This window comes from Macaca thibetana, chromosome 20 (assembly GCF_024542745.1).
Source record: "Macaca thibetana thibetana isolate TM-01 chromosome 20, ASM2454274v1, whole genome shotgun sequence".
Taxonomy (NCBI): Eukaryota; Metazoa; Chordata; class Mammalia; order Primates; family Cercopithecidae; genus Macaca; species Macaca thibetana.
In genome coordinates, this window is record NC_065597.1 from 36,025,840 (window position 1) to 36,048,142 (window position 22,303).

A 22,303-nucleotide genomic window follows, 5' to 3' on the forward strand; every position below is an offset into this window, starting at 1 on the left:
AATGGTTGCTAGAGGTAAGGGAATGGTTTTGTGGTATAGAAATGCAAGATATATTGGCTTGCTCTTCCCAAAACACTATCCTTGTTGCACTAGGTAGATACAATTTTCTTTAATAACAGCTTTTAAAAAAATCTCAATTTAAATAAAAAAAAATCAAGTAAATTGATAGTGAATTTGGTAGTGGCAATGGAACAAACTGTGAAGACAAAAGGTCTAGAGCTGAGCTTTGGGAAGCCACAGGGCACATGTAAGACACTGTGATGAATATGCACCTGGAAAAGTCCAAGGTGTACTCCAAGGAGGAAGAGAGTCATGGCTACGGTTTATTAGAGAATGAGAGGTTGGAAAAGCAAAGCACTGAGAAGTTCAGGAGAATCAGGGGAAGGTTCTTGGAAGAGGTGGCAGTTAAATTGGATTTTAAAGAAGAAGCTGGAGAAGAAAGACATCCACACTGGGGGTGGTGGTGTTGGCAACAAGATAGTTTGTGTGAAGTGCTTTAAAACAGTTGAGTGAGCAGTGGTGTAGAGAATTGATAATATTTCTGGTCAGATGAAGGGACAGATTTGAAGGCCAGGGAGAATCTTTTTGGTGGCAACCATGAAGGGCCAGAGGGGAAATAATATAATCTAAGAGGCCTCAAGGTTGCCAAGGAGGCTGTAGACCAAATGGCCATTGAAGACTCTTGTTGGCAGGGCCAGTCGGGCTGCCAGTCTGAGCTGGCAGTGTTTGTACCTTCAGAGCCACTGGCTTGTCCCAGCAGCAACCTTCTTCCTCCTCTCAGAAACTTCTCGGCTTCTCCAGCCTGCACTGTGTCACACAAGCGGGGGCTGGAAACCACATTCATCCTTGGGCCTCTGGCACTGGTAATCCTAAAATGTCTTGCCTGGTCTGGAATGTCTTTTCTATTTCCCCCACCCCGGAAGTCCAAAGCTGATCAAATTATCTTTCCCCAACTCAAGAGTTAATCGTCAGCTTCTTATGTAAATCAGAACAGGAAAGTCTTGCTTGGTCAATTCCTTTGAGAATATTGTTCTGATGCTGTTCTTCAGTAACTCGGCTGCCTCTGCCTGCCTATTCAGCACTTACCAGTTAACAAGAAGCTCTTTCTGGCTCCCAACTGAAGCTCTCTGAGGTCAGCAGCAGCCGTCGATGTTCACAGAGTTCGGGCAGGCAGCCAAATGAGCGGGAATTGGGTGCACCCAGGCCAGATCCTATTTTGGGCTATCTGGGTCCTTGCAGCCCCCACCAAGGGTGAGATATCCAATGGGGGAGGAGGGCTCTCAGAAGATGGGGTGGGAGAGGATTTTCCACTGGTGGAAACGAGGTTATTTTTTAGAGGTCTCTGAGGGTCTGTGGAGAGCTATGCAGTACTTTGATGGCATCAATGTTCTGGTGTTGCCGAGAACCTAGGACCAGAGCTTCCTTCTTGGGGTGGGTAGAGCACAAAAGACCCTGGTTCTGCCCTTGGATTGCTCACACGCTGCAAGGGGTTTAGAGGGACACTATCCTGAGCACTGGGGAGGTGTGAGGAGCAGAGCCTGTGCTTCTGCACTCCTGGCTGCAGCGACAGGACTTTCAGTAATGAAATGACATTAGAAACAGTGCTAAGACACCCGGGTCTTGCTAAGTAAGTAGCTGGGCAGTTTCCTTCCCAGGCCTCCACATTCTGTGTGGTGACTGAGACTCCTGCATGCCCAGTCTCCCAAAGTGCCATGCTGCTGGAAGTAGATGGGTTGATTTCAGGAAGCATCTGCTTGAGAATTTTAAATTTTCATCCATGAATATTCATGTGTATTCAAAAGCATATACCTAACTCACCAACCACAATTCCATAAATGTCATTACTTGGAATTCTTCTAGGTAAAATTTAAAAGGAGTTTATTGAAATTAAATTTTAAGAAAAAAATAAAAAGCCAGTAATCATGCAGGTGCTGCACAGATGTGCTGGCAGTGGTGCCAGAGGGTGTGGAGTGACAGAAGTGTAGGAACCCCTGGGAAGATGAGTTTGTGGCATCCCAGGATCTACAGAGTTTGGTGTGTGTCAATCCTGTAGAAAGAAAGAGCTCTCAGCAGAAGGGAGATGGGTTCCTGAGTGAATGGGGGAGATTTTGTGGCTAGGTGCTGCTGGGTTCCTAGGAGAAACTAAGTCAGTGGTCTCATGGGGTGACTTCTACAGCAATCTTGGAAGAAGCCGTGGACCTGGATTCATGGAGAGGGAACCTGGATACCGTCAGCTGCACAGCCTCTGGGTGAAGGAATCATGTCCCCACTGGGGAGCCACAGGCTGGGTGGGCCATGACCCTGCCTGTCCCCAGCCTGCTCCTGATTCCTCCATGTGTTCCCCCAGGGCCTTCTGCTGAAGGGCCACAGAGGAACACCAGGCTGGGATGGATTCAGGGCAAGCAAGTCACTGTGCTGGGAAGCCCTGTGCCTGTGAACGTGTTCCTCGGAGTCCCCTTTGCTGCTCCCCCGCTGGGACCCCTGCGATTTACGAACCCTCAGCCTGCATCGCCCTGGGATAACTTGCGAGAAGCCACCTCCTACCCTAATTTGTAAGACCAGGTTCGGGCCCACGGGTGGTTTGTGGCTCTGGGAGTGGCAGGAATGCAGGTCATGCAGCCCAATGAGAAAGAAGAGGGATTGGCGTGGATGGGGGAGGAGGGAAAGAGAGGGCTTGAGACTCGAACCAGTGGTTCGGTAATCTCCTGACTCCTAAACCGACTGATGGCCAGGACGCTGGAGGCATCTTTAAAAATATGCCGATTCTCCAAGCTCCCTTCTGAACTTTCTGAATCAGAATATCCCGAGCCGATCCCAGGAAACTATTATCTGAATGTTCTCTAGAGACTGATCACCAGCCAGGTGTTCTGGAAGTGCTGAGATGGGTTTACTGAGTCGTTTGATCAGAAGGGACTGTCTAGGTATCTTCTTGTGACCTCTCACCCAAGCCTGGCCTCTGTGGTCAGACTGGGTGGGGCTTTATTGAGAAGAACCACACTAGAAGGGTGTCAGCTCCAGCTGTCAAAACTGTGCCTGATGCAATACCTGGCCCATGGTGAACTCCATAAATACCCGTGGAATGAACATGTGGACGTGTCTCTGTGACACAGGGACTCTGGGAGGTAAGGAGCTCCTGGTCACTGCAGATTTTCAAGTTCGGGTAGGTAAGCAGTTACCAGGTTAATTGTGGAGGGGTGAGGTGAGACTTACTGGGTGGGCAGTGAGACTTGAAAATCCCCCTAGAATCTTCCACCTCTTTAGATTCTGTCAAGCTCTCAGGTTGGGCCACATGGGTTCCTGGTAGAATAAATTTTGGTGCCAGGATATTCCCTAAGCCACAGAAGATGACCCGATGTGGTCCAAGGACTGAGGACATCAAGCTGAAACTCATTTGTTGTGTGCATTCATTCAGTCACCCAACTAATATTCATTGAGAACCAACTTGATAACTGGCTCTCCATTAGGCCTGGGGACATGGCAGGGGATGAGTCACCGCTGTCCTCAGGCAGCATGCAGAGGGGTGATGGTGGCAGGAATGTAAACAGTAATTGACAGTTAAAATATAAGATGGGAAGGGCAACCATTAGGGTGTCAGGGAAGGGTGCTGAGGGGAAACAAAAACCCACCTGGCCCAGCTTGGATGGGAGGTCAGAGATGGCTTTTCTGAAAGCACTGAGGCCTGATCAACAACCTACAAAAGGGGCAAGGAGGCATGAACACCTGTCAGGAGAAGACGAGCAGCGATATTGCGCACTATTCTATTACGAAAACAACTAGCATTGATTGTGCACACAGTATGGTAGAAACATTCACATGACAGCCTCACTTAATCTTATGGTGTATCATGCTCTGCTGGTGCTCTGAGGTACAGAGGTGACTAAAACCTCTGTAGAGTCGTAGGCTTTCCGGTGCTCAGAACTGAGCTGGGGATGATGATAATGCACACGAACAAGCTTAGGACAAGTTCTGGGAAAGAACAAAAAGTAGGTGAGTGTTTCCAAAGAAGAGATATAGTAGAACTGGAGAAATCTCAGAAGGCTTCTGGGAGGAGGTGGCAAGTTAGAGTGAATCTGAAACAAAGGGAAGAATGTGAGCACGCAGATATGGGGAGAGAGCAGTCGAGGCAGAGGGCCCGGCTTGAGCAAAGCCTGGGTGCGGGAGTCTATTCCGGTTTGTTCCAGGTACAGAGGACTGGAAATGTTCCTTTGCTCTTCTGGGGACAGAAGAGGGAGCCGCAGGGGCAAAGCCCTTGTTATTCGACTGTGTCCTGCCCTCTGTGGTTTAGGGAATTGTTGGGCCAGCTTGGTTTGTTATGTGTGTCTATATTATCGTGGTGGCATAGGAGGGTGGTGGGTGGTAATGGTGCAATTATTTTACACCATGTGCTTTCCTAGCCAGGAACCAGATCAAAGAGAATTATAATTTGCTTGCTTGTTTGTTTTGGAAACCATGGGGGTTTGGATATGATTGGACTTTGTACCAGTAGCTGCCTCTTCTGCTCAGGCAGAGGAGACGGCCAGGCCTCCCTGCTCTCAGAAGAACTGGCCCTTCCCAGGCAAGTTTGCTGATAACTTTTTCTGAGGGTTTTCTCCTCTCCTTCTCCAAGGTGCCTCCAGAACTCAGAGTGGCTGCGCTTAGATCAACACATGCTCAAGGTGCATTACCCCAATATTGGCGCATCAGAAGACTGCCTGTACCTGAACATCTATGCGCCTGCCCACGCCGATGCAGGCTCCAAGCTCCCCGTAAGGCTGCCTGCTGTGTGTGCTTCAAGCTCCAGCTAGCAGGACCTTGGCCTGGGATCCAGGCAGTGCAGCTGCATGTCTGGAATCGGAACTACCCCCTGTTGGGTAAAAGGGAAATGTAATCACATCAACAATTTTTAAAAATCATTCGAATGATAGATTCACATGATCAGTTTTTCTGATTGATTCTTTATTGGCAGTGCCTTGACTTTTAATTTTTATTTTGTTCTGTTTTTCCAATCTGTTGCATATTTAGTGACCTGTAAGCTTTCAGAAAAGACACTACTTAAAAGGAGTTTGACTTTTTTTAAAATTTGAGGTATCTTTTTTTTTTTAAATTATACTTTAAGTTCTAGGGTACATGTGCATAACGTGCAGGTTTGTTACATATGTATACATGTGCCATGTTGGTGTGCTGCACCCATTAACTCGTCATGTACATTAGGTATATCTCGTAATGCTATCCCTCCCCCCTCCCCACTCCCCACAATAGGCCCCGGTGTGTGAGGTTCCCCTTCCTGTGTCCAAGTGATCTCATTGTTCAATTCCCACCTATGAGTGAGAACATGCGGTGTTTGGTTTTCTGTCCTTGTGATAGTTTGCTGAGAATGATGGTTTCCAGCTGCATCCATGTCCCTACAAAGGACACCAACTCATCCTTTTTTATGGCTGCATAGTATTCCATGTTGTATATGTGCCACAGTTTCTTTTTTTTTTTTTTAATTTATTTATTATTATTATACTTTAAGTTGTAGGGTACATGTGCATAACGTGCAGGTTTGTTACATATGTATACTTGTGCCATGTTGCTGTGCTGCACCCATCAACTCGTCATTTACATCAGGTATAACTCCCAATGCAATCCCTCCCCCCTCCCCCCTCCCCATGATAGGCCCCGGTGTGTGATGTTCCCCTTCCTGAGTCCGAGTGATCTCATTGTTCAGTTCCCACCTATGAGTGAGAACATGCGGTGTTTGGTTTTCTGTTCTTGTGATAGTTTGCTAAGAATGATGGATTCCAGCTGCATCCAAGTCCCTACAAAGGACTCAAACTCATCCTTTTTTATGGCTGCATAGTATTCCATGGTGTATATGGTGCCACAGTTTCTTAATGCAGTCTGTCACTGATGGACATTTGGGTTGATTCCAAGTCTTAGCTATTGTGAATAGTGCTGCAATAAACATATGTGTGCATGTGTCTTTACAGCAGCATGATTTATAATCCTTTGGGTATATACCCAGTAATTGGATGACTGGGTCAAATGGTATTTCTCGTTCTAGATCCTTGAGGAATCACTGCACTGTTTTCCACAATGGTTGAACTAGTTTACAGTCCTACCAACAGTGTAAAAGTGTTCCTATTTCTCTACATCCTCTCCAACACCTGTTGTTTCCTTATTTTTTTAATGATTGCCATTCTAACTGGGGTGAGATGGTATCTCATTGTGGTTTTGATTTGCATTTCTCTGATGGCGAGTGATGATGAGCATTTTTTCATGTGTCTGTTGGCTGTATGAATGTCTTCTTTTGAGAAGTGTCTGTTCATATCCTTTGCCCACTTTTTGATAGGGTTGTTTGTTTTTTTCTTGTAAATTTCTTTGAGTTCTTTGTAGGTTCCGGATATTAGCCCTTTGTCAGATGAATATATTGCAAAAATTTTCTCCCATTCTGTAGGTTTCCTGTTCACTCTGATGGTAGTTTCTTTTGCTGTGCACAAGCTCTTTAGTTTAATTAGATCCCATTTGTCAATTTTGGCTTTTGTTGCCATTGCTTTTGGTGTTTTACACATGAAGTCGTTGCCCACACCTATGTCCTGAATGGTATTGCCTAGGTTTTCTTCTAGGGTTTTTATGGTTTTAGGTCTAACATTTAAGTCTCTAATCCACCTTGAATTAATTTTTGTATAAGAAGTAAGGAAAGGATCCAGTTTTAGTTTTCTACTTGTAGCTAGCCAATTTTCCCAGCACCATTTATTAAATAGGGAATCCTTCCCCCTTTCTTGTTTTTGTCAGGTTTGTCAAAGATCAGATGGTTGTAGATGTGTGGTATTATTTCTGAGGGCTTTGTTCTGTTCCATTGATTTATATCTCTGTTTTGGTACCAGTACCATGCTGTTTTGGTTACTGTAGCCTTGTAGTATAGTTTGAAGTCAGGTAGTGTGATGCCTCCAGCTTTATTCTTTTGGCTTAGGATTGTCTTGGCAATGCGGGCTCTCTTTTGGTTCCATATGAACTTTAAAGCAGTTTTTTCCAATTCTGTGAAGAAAGTCATTGGTAGCTTAATGGGGATGGCATTGAATCTATAAATTACCTTGGGCAGTATGGCCATTTTCATGACATTGATTCTTCCTATCCATGAGCATGGTATGTTCTTCCATTTGTTTGTGTCCTCTTTTATTTCACTGAGCAGTGGTTTGTAGTTCTCCTTGAAGAGATCCTTCACATCCCTTGTAAGTTGGATTCCTAGGTATTTTATTTTCTTTTAAGCAATTGTGAATGGGAGTTCATTCTTGATTTGGCTCTCTGCTTCTCTGTTTGGTGTATAAGAATGCTTGTGATTTTTGCACATTGATTTTGTATCCTGAGACTTTGCTGAAGTTGTTCACAGCTTAAGGAGATTTTGGGCTGATATGATGGGGTTTTCTAAATATACAATCATGTCATCTGCAGACAGGGACAATTTGACTTCTTCTTTTCCTAATTGCATACCCTTTATTTCTTTCTCTTGCCGGATGGCCCTAGCCAGAACTTCCAAAACTATGTTGAATAGGAGTGGTGAGAGAGGGCATCCCTGTCTCTTGTGCCAGTTTTCAAAGGGAATGCTTCCAGTTTTTGCCCATTCAGTATGATATTGGCTGTGGGTTTGTCATAAATAGCTCTTATTGTTTTGAGATACGTTCCATCAATACCAAATTTATTGAGAGTTTTTAGCATGAAGCCCTGTTGAATTTTGTCAAAGGCCTTTTCTGCATCTATTGTGATAATCATGTGGTTTTTATCTTTAGTTCTGTTTATATACTGGATTATGTTTATTGATTTGCATATATTGAACCAGCCTTGCATCCCAGGGATGAAGCCCACTTGTTCATGGTGGATAAGCTTTTTGATGTGCTGCTGGATTCGGTTTGCCAGTATTTTGTTGAGGATTTTCGCATCAATGTTCATCAGGGCTATTGGACTAAAATTATCTTTTTTGTTGTTGTGTCTCTGCCAGGCTTTGGTATCAGGATGACGTTGGCCTCATAAAATGAGTTAGGGAGGATTCCCTCTTTTTCTATTGATTGGAATAGTTTCAGAAGGAATGGTACCAGCTCCTCCTTGTAACCTCTGGTAGAATTCGGCTGTAAATCCGTCTGGTCCTGGACTTTTTTTGGTTGGTAGGCTATTAATTATTGCCTCAATTTCAGATCCTGCTATTGGTCTATTCAGGGATTCAAGTTCTTCCTGGTTTAGTCTTGGGAGAGTGTATGTGTCCAGGAATTTATCCATTTCTTCTAGGTTTTCTAGTTTATTTGCATAGAGGTGTTTATAGTATTCTCTGGTGGTAGTTTGTATATCTGTGGGGTCAGTGGTGATATCCCCTTTATCATTTTTTATTGCATCTATTTGATTCTTCTCTCTTTTCTTCTTTATTAGTCTTGCTAGTGGTCTATCCATTTTGTTTCTTTTCAAAGAAACAGCTCCTGGATTCGTTGATTTTTTTGAAGGGTTTTTTGTGTCTCTATTTCCTTCAGTTCTGCTCTGATCTTAGTTATTTCTTGCCTTCTGCTAGCTTTTGAATGTGTTTGCTCTTGTTTCTCTAGTTCTTTTAATTGTGATGTTCGGGTGTCAATTTTAGATCTTTCCTGCTTTCTCTTGTGGGCATTTAGTGCTATAAATTTCCCTCTACACACTGTTTTAAATGTGTCCCAGGGATCCTGGTATGTTATATCTTTGTTCTCATTGGTTTCAAAGAACATCTTTATTTCTACCTTCATTTCGTTATGTACCCAGTAGTCATTCAGGAGCAGGTTGTTCAGTTTCCATGTAGTTGAGCGATTTTGATTGAGTTTCTTAGTCCTGAGTTCTAGTTTGATTGCATTGTGGTCTGAGAGACAGTTTGTTATTATTTCTGTTCTTTTCCATTTGCTGAAGAGTGCTTTACTTCCAGCTATGTGGTCAATTTTGGAATAAGTGCAACGTGGTGCTGAGAAAAATGTATATTCTGTTGACTTGGGTGGAGAATTCTGTAGATGTCTATTAGGTCCGCTTGGTGCAGAGTTGAGTTCAATTTCTGGATATCCTTGTTAATTTCTGTCTCGTTGATCTGTCTAATGTTGACAGTGGGGTGTTTAAGTCTCCCATTATTATTGTATGGGAGTCTAAGTCTCTTTGCAAGTCTCTAAGGACTTGCTTTATGAATCTGGGTGCTCCTGTATCTGTATTGGGTGCATATATATTTAGGATACTTAGCTCTTCTTGTTGAATTGATCCCTTTACCATTATGTAATGGCCTTCTTTGTCTCTTCTGATCTTTGTTGGTTTAAAGTCTGTTTTATCAGAGACTAGGATTGCAACCCCTGCCTTTTTTTGTTTTCCATTTGCTTGGTAGATCTTCCTCCATTCCTTTATTTTGAGCCCATGTGTGTCTCTGCATGTGAGATGGGTCTCCTGAATACAGTAAACTTGACTCTTTATCCAATTTGCCAGTCTGTGTCTTTTAATTGGACCATTTAGTCCATTTACATTTAGGGTTAGTATTGTTATGTGTGAATTTGATCCTGTCATTATGATATTAGCTGGTTATTTTGCTCATTAGTTGATGCAGTTTCTTCCTAGTGTCGATGATCTTTACGATTTGGCATGTTTCTGCAATGGCTGGTACCAGTTGTCCCTTTCCATGTTTAGTGCTTCCTTCAGGATCTCCTGTAGGGCAGGCCTAGTAGTGACAGAATCTCTAAGCATTTGCTTGTCTGTAAAGGATTTTATTTCTCCTTCACGTATGAAATTTAATTTGGCTGGATATGAAATTCTGGGTTGAAAATTGTTTTCTTTAAGAATGTTGAATATTGGCCCCCGCTCTCTTCTGGCTTGTAGAGTTTCTGCTGAGAGATCTGCTGTTAGTCTGATGGGCTTCCCTTTGTGGGTAACCCGACCTTTTTTTCTGGCTGCTCCTAACATGTTTTCCTTCATTTCAACTTCGGTGAATCTGACAATTATGTGTCTTGGAGTTGCTCTTCTCGAGGCGTATCTTTGTGGCGTTCTCTATATTTCCTCTAGTTGAATATTGGCCTGCCTTGCTAGGTTGGGGAAGTTCTCCTGGATAATATCCAGCAGAGTGTTTTCCAACTTGGTTCCATTCTCCCCATCAGTTTCAGGCACACCTATCAGATGTAGATTTGGTCTTTTCACATAATCCCATATTTCTTGGAGGTTTTGTTCATTTCTTTTTACTCTTTTTCCTCTAAACTTCTCTTCTCGCTTCATTTCATTCATTTGGTCTTCAATCACTGATACTCTTTCTTCCAGTTGATTGAGTCAGTTACTGAAGCTTGTGCATTTGTCACCTAGTTCTCGATTCATGGTTTTCATCTCTATCAGTTCGTTTATGGACTTCTCTGCATTGATTATTCTAGTTATCCATTCTTCCATTATTTTTTCAAGGGTTTAATTTCTTTGCTCTGGGTACTTAGTTCCTCCTTTAGCTCTGAGAAGTTTGATTGTCTGAAGCCTTCTTCTCTCAACTCGTCAAAGTCATTCTCCATCCAGCTTTGTTCCATTGCTGGCGATGAGCTGTGTTCCTTTGGAGGGGGGGATGTGCTCTGATTTTTTGAATTTCCAGCTTTTCTGCACTACTTTTTCCCCATCTTTGTGGTTTTTATCTGCCTTTGGTCTTTGATGATGGTGACATTCTGATGGGGTTTTGGTGTGGGTGTCCTTTCTGTTTGTTAGTTTTCCTTCTAACAGTCAGGACCCTCAGTTGCAGGTCTGTTGGATTTTGTTTGAGGTTCACTCTAGACCCTATTTGCCTGGGTATCAGCAGCGGAGGCTGCGAAAGATAGAATATTGCTGAATAGTAAGTGTTGCTGTCTGATTCTTGCTCTGGAAGCTTCATCTCAGAGGTGTACCCAGCTGTGTGAGGTGTGAGGTGTCAGTCTGCACCTCATGGGGGGGTTGTCTCCCAGTTAGGCTACTCAGGGGGTCAGGGACTCACTTGAGCAGGCAGTCTGTCCGTTCTCAGATGTAAACCTTCATGCTGGGAGAACCACTGCTCTCTTCAAAGCTGTCAGACAGGGACATTTACATCTGCAGAGGTTTCTGCTGCTTTTTGTTTAGCTATGCCCTGTCCCCAGAGGTGGAGTCTATAGAGGCAGGCAGGCCTCCCTGAGCTGTGGTGGGCTCCACCCACTTCAAGCCTCCCTGTGGCGTTGTTTACCTACTTAAGCCTCAGCAATGGCTGCCGCCCCTCCCCCAGCCCCGCTGCTGCCTTGCAGTTAGATCTTAGACTGCTGTGCTAGCAACGAGGGAAGCTCTGTGGGCGTGGGACCCTCTGGGCCAGGCGTGGGATATAATCTCCTGGTGTGCCATTTGCTAAGACCCTAGGTAAAGTGCAGTATTATGGTGGAAGTTATCCCATTTTCCAGGTGTTGTGTGTCTCAGTTTCCCTTGGCTAGGAGGGAATTCCCTTCCCCCTTGCCCTTCCCAGGTGAGATGATGCTTCGCCCTGCTTCAGCTCTTGCTGGTTGGGCTGCACCCACTGACCAGCACCAACTGTCCGACATGCCCCAGTGAGACGAACCTGGTACCTCAGTTGAAAATGCAGAAGTCACCCGTCTTCTGTGTCACTCACACTGGGAGCTGGAGGCTGGAGCTGTTCCTATTCGGCCATTTTAGGCGCACTCTCTTTTTTCAAAAAGGATAATTTTATCCTCCAACTTTTCTGTTTATAATGAAGACAGTCAGGTAATCATGTTAAGTGTTTCATTTAAGAATATAAAATATCCCTATGTCAGTGAGTGGGGGAAAGGCATATTCTATTTTTTTAGCCAAACCCTCGCATCCTCTTCCATTCCCCATGCCTCTGCCAGGGGAAGATGGCTGTCTTGTATCATAACAGTAATGTCTATTAAATGCTCGCTGTGTACCAGGCACAGTACATCACCTGATTTAACTGGGTAAGGACGATTTGGACCCATTCCACAGATGGAGAAGATGAGGCCTAGGAAGGGCATAAATGACTTGCTCCATGTTGTACATACAGTAGGTGCTAGATTCTGGCACCAAAGAAAGCGCTTTGTCTACCTCCCCTTTCTTCTGTGGCTTTCTTCTCTTTACCTGCCCCAAAGGCTGTAATCTCTAATATGACCTCAAGAAACAGAATGGAAGGGATTTGTTATTAAATGTATAAATAGAGATAATGCTACTTGAATAATGTCTTATGTTTCCTGGTCCCAATTTTTCTAATCAATACAATTTTTACTCTTCCCGGTTTTTTTTTCTTTTTTGGGGGGAGGTGGGGGGTGCAGACAGAGTCTTGCTCTGTTCCCAGGCTGAAGTGCAGTTGTGCAAACTCGGCTCACTGCAACCTTCGCCACCCAGGCTCAAGGGATTCTTGTGCCTCACCCTCCTGATTAGCTGGGATTACAGGTGCCTGCCACCATGCCCGGCTAATTTTTGGTTTAGTAGAGACAGGGTTTCACCATATTGCCCAGGGTGTTCTCAAACTCCTGAGCTCAGGCAATCTGCCCACATCAGCCTCCCAAAGTGCTGGGATTACAGGCATGAGCCACTGCGCCTGACCTTTCTTCTTTCTGTTCTTTCTTTCTTCATTTTTCATCCTTTCTCCTTCTCCTCTTCCTCCTTCCTCCTTCTCCTTCTCCCTTCCTCCTCCTCTTTCTTTTTCTCCTCCTCCTCTTTTTCTCCCCTCCCCTCCCCTCTTCCATTCTCCTTTTCTGCCCTCCCCTCCTTTCCTCTCCTCTCTCTGAGAGCTTTTCTCTGAAACACCTTGAGCTGCTTTTGCTCTTATACATGCTTACAATGGTTTCCATCTTCCTGTGGGTCACAGGCTCACTGGTATTTAGTGAGCTATTTCTGAGCACTTGAAACTTGAAATGTGCTATTGCTCATTGTTCTATGAGCTTTAGATGCAGAATTTTGTTTAAACCTCATGATAACTTCATTAGTGAGATACTTTCCTTCTTCACATTTTACAGATGAGAAAAATGAGCTTTAGGCTAAGTAATATTCCCAAGGTCACACAGCTAGTCAGTGGCAGTGGGAGTCAAACCCAGGCACTCAGGTGCCAGAGCCCACATGCTTAACCCTGGGCCTTCTTCAAAAGACAAAACCTCGTACCCCGCTTAGCAAGTGGGACATTTCTATTTGGTGTTAAGAACGTGTGCCTCACCTGCATGGGGAGGGGAGGTGGTGCCTCCTGGTTGACTGGACGCTCCTCTCCCCACCTCAGGTCTTGGTGTGGTTCCCAGGGGGTGCCTTCAAGACTGGCTCAGCCTCCATCTTCGATGGGTCCGCTCTGGCTGCCTATGAGGACGTGCTGGTTGTGGTCATCCAGTACCGGCTGGGAATATTTGGCTTCTTCACGTGAGTCTCTCCAAGTAATTGACACCCCAGATCCCCAAGGAGCAGGCATGCAGTAGCCGGAGACAATGCCGAGCGACCTAAGAACGAGTGAATCTTGAATGCCAGGCTGTACATAGAGTTTGGGCTTTATCCAACACAGACTGAGGGGCCAGGATTACCTTTCTCAGAGTAGTTTACCAGGAATCTCACTCTGAAGCCGAGTGGAGGGTGAGCCAGGGGTGTCCAGCTGCAGATGGGGAGCCCCACTGGGAGGCGCTGTCTTGATGCAGGCCATGGGGTCATTCAAACACAAAAGCAATAGCTAACATGTATATAACATGAGTGTATGACATGCTTATTGTCTGCCTGGCGCTGTCAATCTTCACAGCCATGTGGAGTGGGCACTATCATTATTCCCATTTTAGATGTGAGAACCATTGAGGCAAAGCAGGTTAAGTGACTTGCCCAAGGTCACCCATATAATAAGTGACCAGACTGTGAATCCTGTGCTCGAGGCTGAGATGGTAACCATTAAGGTATAATGCTTCTCAGGATAAACAGAGATGAAGAAACGGGGTCCAGGGTGGGAGCCACAGTAGAATGGAGGTGAAATTGGCGGGGCTTGACTCTTGACCAGATGCAGGGTCCTGGAAGAGAGAAGGTGGAGTCAGAGCCAGCTCAGTGGTCATGGACAGTGGAGGGGACCAGGGGAAGGAGCAGTCTGGGGAACTGGAAAATGGAGGGGAGTAGAATGTGCCCCAGGATGACATGCATATATGGTGTGCACTGCATGCATGCTTTCAGTCTAGACATTTCTTTGGTTCTATGGCATTTCCACTTGTTTCATTTGTTCTCCCATTAATTCCATCCTGGAAAACATACAATTGGCAGGGGGAGCAGGATTGGGGGGTGGGATCCCAAAACTGCAGATTTCTAGCTCTTGGGCAAGGGGGTTTAACCTCTCTGTGCCTGAATTAAAGAGTTGATGTATCCATTGGTGTCCTGACAGCAGGCTCCAGGTTTAGTGGAAGGGAGTTGGCATGAGCTGCTACTGTGGAAAAAAGCAGCCTCTGCCCAAACACTTCCCATCAGAGATGGAGCATGGGGTGGTGGGATAAACATTGCAGTCTCTCTCTAGCCCACCCTCATGGCACACAGCTGAGGCCTGGGTGATGCCATTCCTAGAGGTCAGCTTTTCGGGGGCAGGGCAGAGAAGGGTGGAGAAGACCCAAAGAAGCAAAGGAAGAAATACCAGCACCACCTACCTCATAGGTGTGAGGGTTGTAGGATTCTTAGCCTTAAAGTCTTTCGAACAGTGTCCTGTACTTGCTGCAGCTGCTGTTATTGTGTTGTTTTGTTTTGAGACGGCGCTCTGTCTCCCAGGCTGGAGTGCAGTGGCACAATCTCGGCTCACTGCAAGCTCCTCCTCTCGGATTCATGCCATTCTCCTGCCTCAGCCTCCTGAATAGCTGGGACTGTAGGTGCCTGCCACCACTCCCAGCTAATATTTTTTTGTTTGTTTGTTTTTTGTTTTTTCAGTAGAGATGGAGTTTCACCATATTAACCAGGATGGTCTTGATCTCCTGACCTTGTGATCCGCTCGCCTCGGCCCCCAAAGTGATGGGATTACAGGCGTGAGCCACCGCGTCTAGCCTGTTATTGTTATTATGACTAGCATTAATTTAGTTTCATGGAAAATTCTGTGCCCAGGAAACCCTTGCTTTCTAGTACAGACCAACTCTCAGGATCGGATTCTTGGATTCCAGACCAGCCTGGGCAACATAGGATTCATGGATTGGGATTCATGGATTCTGAGGAGCCCATGAATACTTGAAATTGCACCTACAATATTGTATGTGCATTTCTTCTCGGGTGCATAGCTTTCATCAAATTCTCAAAGAAATTCAAATCCCAGCAAAGCGTGAGAACTGAGCCCAGTTTCCCCAGCTCCTCCAGGCCTCTGACTCTCAGTCCCCTCCCCACTGACGCCTGCCCACAGCCTCTGCTGAGAACGTCCAGGGCTGTGGGAAACACACCATGGCTGACTGAGAATTCTCACCCTGCCTCTTGTCCTCAGCACATGGGATCAGCACGCGCCGGGGAACTGGGCCTTCAAGGACCAGGTGGCTGCTCTGTCCTGGGTCCAGAAGAACATTGAGTTCTTTGGTGGGGACCCCAGCTCTGTGACCATCTTTGGCGAGTCCGCGGGAGCCATAAGTGTTTCAAGCCTTGTGAGTTCTCTGCTTTGTAATTTGAATGAATCTCAGTGCAGGAGTTTCCAAAAATGATGATGAATTATTAACATTTGATTGGTGCCTTCATGTTGAACAAACACTTTAATACACATTGTCTTTTTCAAGCCTCACACACACATTATGAGTTAGGGGCTCAGTCTAATTTCACAGACAAGACAGTGTCATTGGGAAAGTTTAAATAAATCACCTGAGGTCACAGAGTGAGTAATAATTTGAGGGAAAATCCCTTGTATTTGTAGAGGAGAATCCCTAGTATTCAATTACCAGAGTGGTAATTACTTGTTTAATAGGAAACTCAGCTAAGTCATGAAATGCCAAAAGATGCATATAAATATTTTATTTTAATTGAAACCATAAAATGTATATTCCCTCACCAACAGTTTGATATGGAGCCTTATGTTTGCAGAGTTGGTGTGCCGACTCGAGTTCCAACATGGATTATCTTGCATAAACCACCCGCAAAATTCGCTGTCCTCAAATTGCAGTTTCTTTACAGTGGGTGCAAACTTAAAGATGCATGCAAAGCCGCCTGATTTTACTGCATTTGGGATTTTTATACTTTTCCTGCAAATATTTTACTTCTTTCTTGTCCACGCACGATTTGACAGTAATATATGTATTATATATCTATATATCTATATATATAGATACATAGATATCCGTATAGTATATATATATACATACACACACATATATGGCTTTTTGTTTTGATTTGTTTTGAGATGGAGTTTCGCTCTTGTTGCCCGGGCTGGAGTGCAATGGCGCAATCTAGGCTCACCACAACCTCCGCCTCCCGGGTTCAAGCAATTCTCCTGCCTCAGACTCCTGAGTAGCTGGGATTACAGGCATGTGCCACCATGCCTGGCTAATTTTGTATTTTTAGTAGAGATGGGGTTTCTCCATGTTGGTCAGACTGGTCTCGACCTCCCGACCTCAGGTGATCCACCTGCCTTGTCTTCCCAAAGTGCTGGGATTACAGGCATGAGCCACCGTGCCCGGTGACAGCAATATATTTTTTTTGGGACAAGGTCTCACTCTGTTGCCCAGGCTGGCAAGCAGTGGGTGATCATAGTTCATTGCAGACCAAACTCTGGTCACAAGCAATTGTCCTGCCTCAGCCTCCCAAGGAGCTAGGACTAAAGGCATGCGCCACCTCGTCCAGCTAATTTTTTTTTTTTTTTAATTTTTTTAGAGATGAGGTCTAGCTGTATTGGGCTATATTGCCCAGGATGGTCTTGAACTTCTGGGCTCAAGTGATCCTCTTGTTTTGACTTCCCAAATTGCTGGGATTATAGGCATGAGTCACTATGCCTGACCTGACGCAATATTTTTTAGCCATCTTTTATCAAGAATTTTTTTCCAGACATAATTTGATTTTCTTTTTACACATACAGTTCATTTGTTCTCATATTTCATTGATTATGTAATTACAATAACAAGTGCAAATGACAAAACAGGTTTGGAAGCGAACAAACCTGATTCTTGCCAAGAAACTGGTGAGAAGAGAAATGTACAGAGGTGCTAGAAAAAGGCCCACTGGCTCAGTGGTCAGCATTTCCTTGGCATCAGTTGGCAAGTTAATTGCAGCAATCAGTGACATGGTGGTGAGTTAAGAAAGCTTCTGCTGAATAGCACTTGACAATATCTGTGGTGTTTTTACATCTTCAAAATTACCTTCTAAGGTGAATTATATTAACCTAACTTTTCATATATTATAACAGCCTTTATTTCATGATCAAAATTGGACCAGACCCTGTGTGAAGAGTTCTATGTTGATTACTTCCCCTGCTCCTCACAACAGTTTTGTGATATGGGCTCAATTTTTACTCCAGCTTTACAGGGGAGTGAACTGATACTTAGAAATATTAAGCAACTTAGCCGGGTGTGGTGATTCATGCCTGTAATCCCAGCACTTTGGAAGGCCGAGGTGGGTGGATCAAGAGGTCAGGAGATTGAGACTATCCTGGCCAACATGGTGAAACCACATCTCTACTAAAAATACAAAAATTAGCTGGGCATGGTGGCACGGCCCTGTAATCCCAGCTACTCTGGAGGCTGAGGCAGGAGAATTACTTGAACCTGGGCATCAGAGGTTGCAGTGAGCTGAGATTGTGCCACTGCACTCCAGCCTGGCCACAGAGTGAGACTCCATCTCAAAAAAAAAAAAAAAAAAAAAAGAAATATTAAGCAACTTCTCCGAGGTTACCTAGCTAGGAAGTGAAGGAGCTAGAAATCACATGCCTGAACATTTGACATCAAAGTCCATGAAGAACCAGGGGTTCAGAGAGGTTAAGTAAGTTGCCCAAACCTTCACAGCTAGTCCTTTAACCCCCAAACCAGGGCTTTTTTCCCCTCTAAGCTTAGAGCTTTTAAGGAGGCTTCCTGGGAAGGTTTCTTTGAAGAGGAGTGAATGGTATGTGTGTCGCTGGGGAGTAACTTTTCCTGGGTCTTCTGTGTTCTCTCTCCAGATACTGTCTCCCATGGCCGAAGGCTTATTCCACAAAGCCATCATGGAGAGTGGGGTGGCCATCATCCCTTACCTGAAAGCCTATGATTATGAGAAGAGTGAGGACGTATGTATACTGTTAACACCTTGCCAGCTTCCTCTCCTCAGTTAGCAGAGAATGTTTCGGGCCCCTTCTCACCATGTGTTTGGCTTTCCTTAGTGACCATGCCCAAGGAACCTCATGCTGGCCCAAGGTGAACCTTGTTCCTCCATGAAATATCTGGTTCCACAGGAAATGGATCTAGCTACACAACGCCACACCACTGGTGTGCACAAGTGTGTGTGTATGCGTGTTATGGTTCTTACATCTTACCGTGATTCTTTGCTTGTGATATATAACTCAGTTCCCTGTATCCTATACAGCTCTTCTGTGCCTACGCTACTCTGCTGGGAATGGATACCCAGGACATTATGTTAAGAAAGATTCAGAGGCTGTTTCCAGCTCAGTGGGAAATAACGCTGTGACTGATTAGTGTTGTCTGGCTTGGGATTATAAGGGGCATCTATCACACGATATTTCTCATCTGTCTCTTGTCTTAATTATCTACTAGATCGTGAGGCCCTAGAGACCAGGATCTCTCTGTCCTTCAGGCCCCCAACATAATACTTGGTATATATCAGGCAGCCATAAGTGTTCTGAATGAATGAGTTAACAAATGAGCTGTTTCATTCAATGCACATTAATTAAGCACTGGGCTGTGGAGCCATCTCTTGAGTATTCATCATTTTTGTGGTAAATTTTCTTAAACATCTTACAGAAAGTAACAGTATATACCAAGAGCAGTAACATAGAGTTATAAAGTTGTAAAAAGAATACCCTCAATACACAGAAATACTGATTTTGGTAACATTCTCCATAAAACTGTTTTCAGTTTGGGCATATATTTATTCATTTGACACACATCACTGGGTGCCCACTATTTTCCCTGCTCTGTTAGAGCTTTGGGACTTATCAGTGGAGAAAGCACATCCTAAACTTGAGGGCAATCTAATCTTTTTATCACCTATCCATGGATAGGATTAAATCCTGGAATCCATGGATAGATTTGGGAAGTGGTCCCACAATTGTGCCAGACTCCACATGCTTGCACGTTTTCGCAGGGAGAGGGTCTGTGACTTTGATTGGATTCTCAGAGTATCCATGATTCCCAGAAGATTGAGAACCATCACTTTCAGGGAGCGAGTTCTACAAATGTGGAAGGTTCAGTGACAAGGAAAGCAGGTGTTCAGCAATGGGCCAATCATGGAAGGTGGGGAACATCGAGTTTATAGGAGATTGGATGAGGAAGGGGTTTCTGGGGGGTGCAATGCCCTGAAAGGACATCGTGGAGGGAAGGACATGGGCCTTATAGAATGAGGAGGATTGGTATAGAGGCAGGAAAAAGACAGGTAGGACATTCCAGGCTGTGTGTGGGCCTGGGGTTTGGGCAGGGCTGACAAGCTAAGAATCTGATCTGGAGCCCTGCCTCTACTGACAATGAAGGAGCTTGCAAAGCTGCTCCTCGCTCTTGGTGTTTCTGTCTTATTTAGCACCTTAAGATTGGGCTTCTAGACTCTGGAGGGGCCAAGTACCAATGCAGCCAAGCTCACAGGACTGATCTCTTTGTGACCATGAACCTTGATTCCATTCCACGGTCACAGACTGGCAAACTCTCATCCCCAGCTGTGGTGTTCACTAAAGATGACAAGGAGAGCCAGGCAAGAGAGTGAGGGTGATGCAGTGGCAACCTGTCCGCCATGTGCACCTTCCATTATAGGGGTGTGGGGCTAGGCAGGGGTAGCAGGATAGACTCATGTATGGAGGACAAACCTGTGTCTGATTGGAGGACATTTTCCAGCTTCCATTTTCCTAGATGCTTCCAATGTCATGCTCTAACCTGGCCCTTTCTGCAAAATAGCTGCAGGTGGTTGCACATTTCTGTGGGAACAGTGCGTCAGACTCTGAGGACCTGCTGAGGTGCCTGAGGACAAAATCCTCCAAGGAGCTGCTGACCCTCAGCCAGGTGAGGACAGAGGGGGCAGTTTTGGGGGCGGGCTTGTCCTTTGAATGGAGAGATTAACTAATCCTACCCCTCTGTTATTTATTTGGATTTGGAACATAGAAAAGAGGAGGATTGGGGTTACTTGGTAACAGCTGTAAAAAAAAACAAGTAGGGGTATAGAACCCTTGTAGGTAATTTAAGAAAATTGTTGGGGCAGGGGTGCCACTTAGCCTGGAGAAGATTCAGCAAAGTACAAGGCTTGTCTGTAAGTCCCTGAAAGCATCTCACTGGAGAGAGGGACCACCCTTGTTACGCATGCTTCCAGAAGCTGAAGTCAAAATCAGGAGCTGGAAGTTCTATTAGGAAGTCATTTTAGTTCTGCATAACTGAAAACTTTGCAAGATCTCAGGTGTCTGGAAAATGACTGGGCTCCTTTAGAAGGTGGTGAGATGCCCACCTCTCCAGGTATTCAAGCAAAATCTAGCTGACCTCTGACAAACTTTCAGTCAGTGACAGTTAATTGAACCGGGTGATCTTTATGTCCCTTTCAATCTTGAGAGCCTTTGATGACGGTCTTTGAACGATCAAGATCATTATCTTTCAGATTTTAACATTTGCTAGTTATGTGGTATGTACTGAATGTCACTCTGAGCCATGCTGGACTCAGTGAAATGGATAATAAATCCTGGACCTGATGTAGTGTCAAACTCTTTCTTTCATATGCTCCTTTCTACCCAAATTCCAAAACAGAAACCTAAGGAAACCATGATTAGGGCTGAGTGTTGCTTTCTGAGACCCAAAATATATCCAGGCATGTCCAAGACACTGTCGCTCAGGGAGACACTTGAGGAAGATGTTCACACCAACCCCTACAGTCCTGACCACTCCATCTACCACCATTTTTCCCTTTGCATTTGGCCAGTAATTCTCAAACTTGAATATGCATTAGGATCACCTGGAGGACCAGCTACAAGAAGGTTCCTGGGCTATGCCCCCACCGCAGAGTTTCTTATTGAGGAGCCTGAAGTGGGCCTGAGAATGTGCATTTATAACAAGTTCCCAGATGATGCTGATGCTGCTGGTCTAGGAACCACACTTTGAGTATCTCTGGGCTAGGCTGTATTAGTCTCTTCTCATGCTGCTAATAAAGACATACCTGAGACTGGGTAATTTATAAAGGAAAGAGGTTTAATAAACTCACAGTTCCACGTGGCTGGAGAGTCCTCATAATCATGGTAGAGGCTGAAGGAAGAGCAAAGGCACATCTTACATGGTGGTGGGCAAAAAAAAAAAAAGAAAAAAAAAAAAAAAAGCTTGTGCATGGGAGCTCGCTTTATAAAACCATCAGATATCGTGAGATTTATTCACTGTCATGCAAATAGCATGGGAAAGACCTGCCCCATGATTCAATCACCTCTTACTGGGTCCCTCCCACAACATGTGGGAATTACGAGAGCTGTAATTTGAGATTTGGGTGGGGACACAGCCAAACCATGTCACAAGCCACTGTTTTTCTTGGTAGATATTATTATTATTCCCATTTAGCAGATGAGAAAATAAGGCACAGACAACTTTAGCCACCTTGCCCAAGTACATGGCAGAGCTGCCAGGGACTGATATATTGAGCTGGGCCCGTAGTGTTTGTTTTTACTTTTTAAGTGCATTTAAACCAGTGCTAGACTGGGTTGGCTTTGCTTGGCCAGGATTTGGGACAGCAGATTTTGTGAACAGAAATAGTTGATGATTTTTTTTTTCCTTCCTTATTACAGAAAGCAAAGTCTTTCACTCGAGTGGTTGATGGTGCTTTCTTTCCTAGTGAGCCTCTAGATCTATTGTCTCAGAAAGCATTTAAAGCAATTCCTTCCATCATCGGAGTCAATAACCATGAGTGTGGCTTCCTGCTGCCTATGGTAAGAATTCTGGTTGTTCACACTGCCACTCTCTCAAATCATGATGCAGCTCTTGGCTTCAACAGTTGGGCATTTCCACAGATGACAGCAGGTGTTGTAAATGCTGAAGGCCACCAGCCAAGCACACAGTGATCACCTTTCCTCTCTCTGAAAGAGGGCAAGTGAGGACCGGTCAAGTCACAACAAGTGTCTGCCTTCCTCCTCATGTGATGAGGCTTAGGGTGGAAGAAACAACTATATAAAAAGGAAAGAGGGGATGGGTCCACTTCGTCTTTGTTCAGACAATGTTATAAATGATCGTTTCCAAAAAATGCAGTTACTACTTCAGAGCTGACATTCAGATAGGTT

General features: G+C 44.8%; 3 protein-coding genes across 8 annotated transcripts in view; 1 reads left to right on the forward strand and 2 right to left on the reverse strand.

The window, feature by feature from the left end:
• The window catches only part of LOC126943900 (metallothionein-2), an 894,508-nt gene that overhangs the window by 743,567 nt on the left and 128,638 nt on the right, over positions 1 to 22,303 (reverse strand). The window lies entirely within an intron of this gene.
• MT3 (metallothionein 3) overlaps positions 1 to 22,303 on the reverse strand; it is an 892,117-nt gene that overhangs the window by 722,431 nt on the left and 147,383 nt on the right. The gene's annotated exons all lie outside the window — the stretch shown is intronic.
• Positions 1 to 22,303, forward strand: part of CES5A (carboxylesterase 5A) — a 120,152-nt gene that overhangs the window by 84,845 nt on the left and 13,004 nt on the right. The window contains exons 1-8 of one of the 2 annotated variants that reach the window (XM_050772918.1): positions 1,027 to 1,251; positions 2,348 to 2,552; positions 4,607 to 4,745; positions 13,190 to 13,323; positions 15,380 to 15,533; positions 18,026 to 18,130; positions 19,962 to 20,066; positions 21,815 to 21,955. In XM_050772918.1, coding sequence (XP_050628875.1) covers positions 1,179 to 1,251; positions 2,348 to 2,552; positions 4,607 to 4,745; positions 13,190 to 13,323; positions 15,380 to 15,533; positions 18,026 to 18,130; positions 19,962 to 20,066; positions 21,815 to 21,955 — 1,056 coding nt within the window. In that variant the 5' untranslated portion in view covers positions 1,027 to 1,178. Of the gene's footprint in view, positions 1 to 1,026; positions 1,252 to 2,347; positions 2,553 to 4,606; positions 4,746 to 13,189; positions 13,324 to 15,379; positions 15,534 to 18,025; positions 18,131 to 19,961; positions 20,067 to 21,814; positions 21,956 to 22,303 lie in introns of those variants that run through there. The other variant, XM_050772917.1, reaches the window with a different exon arrangement.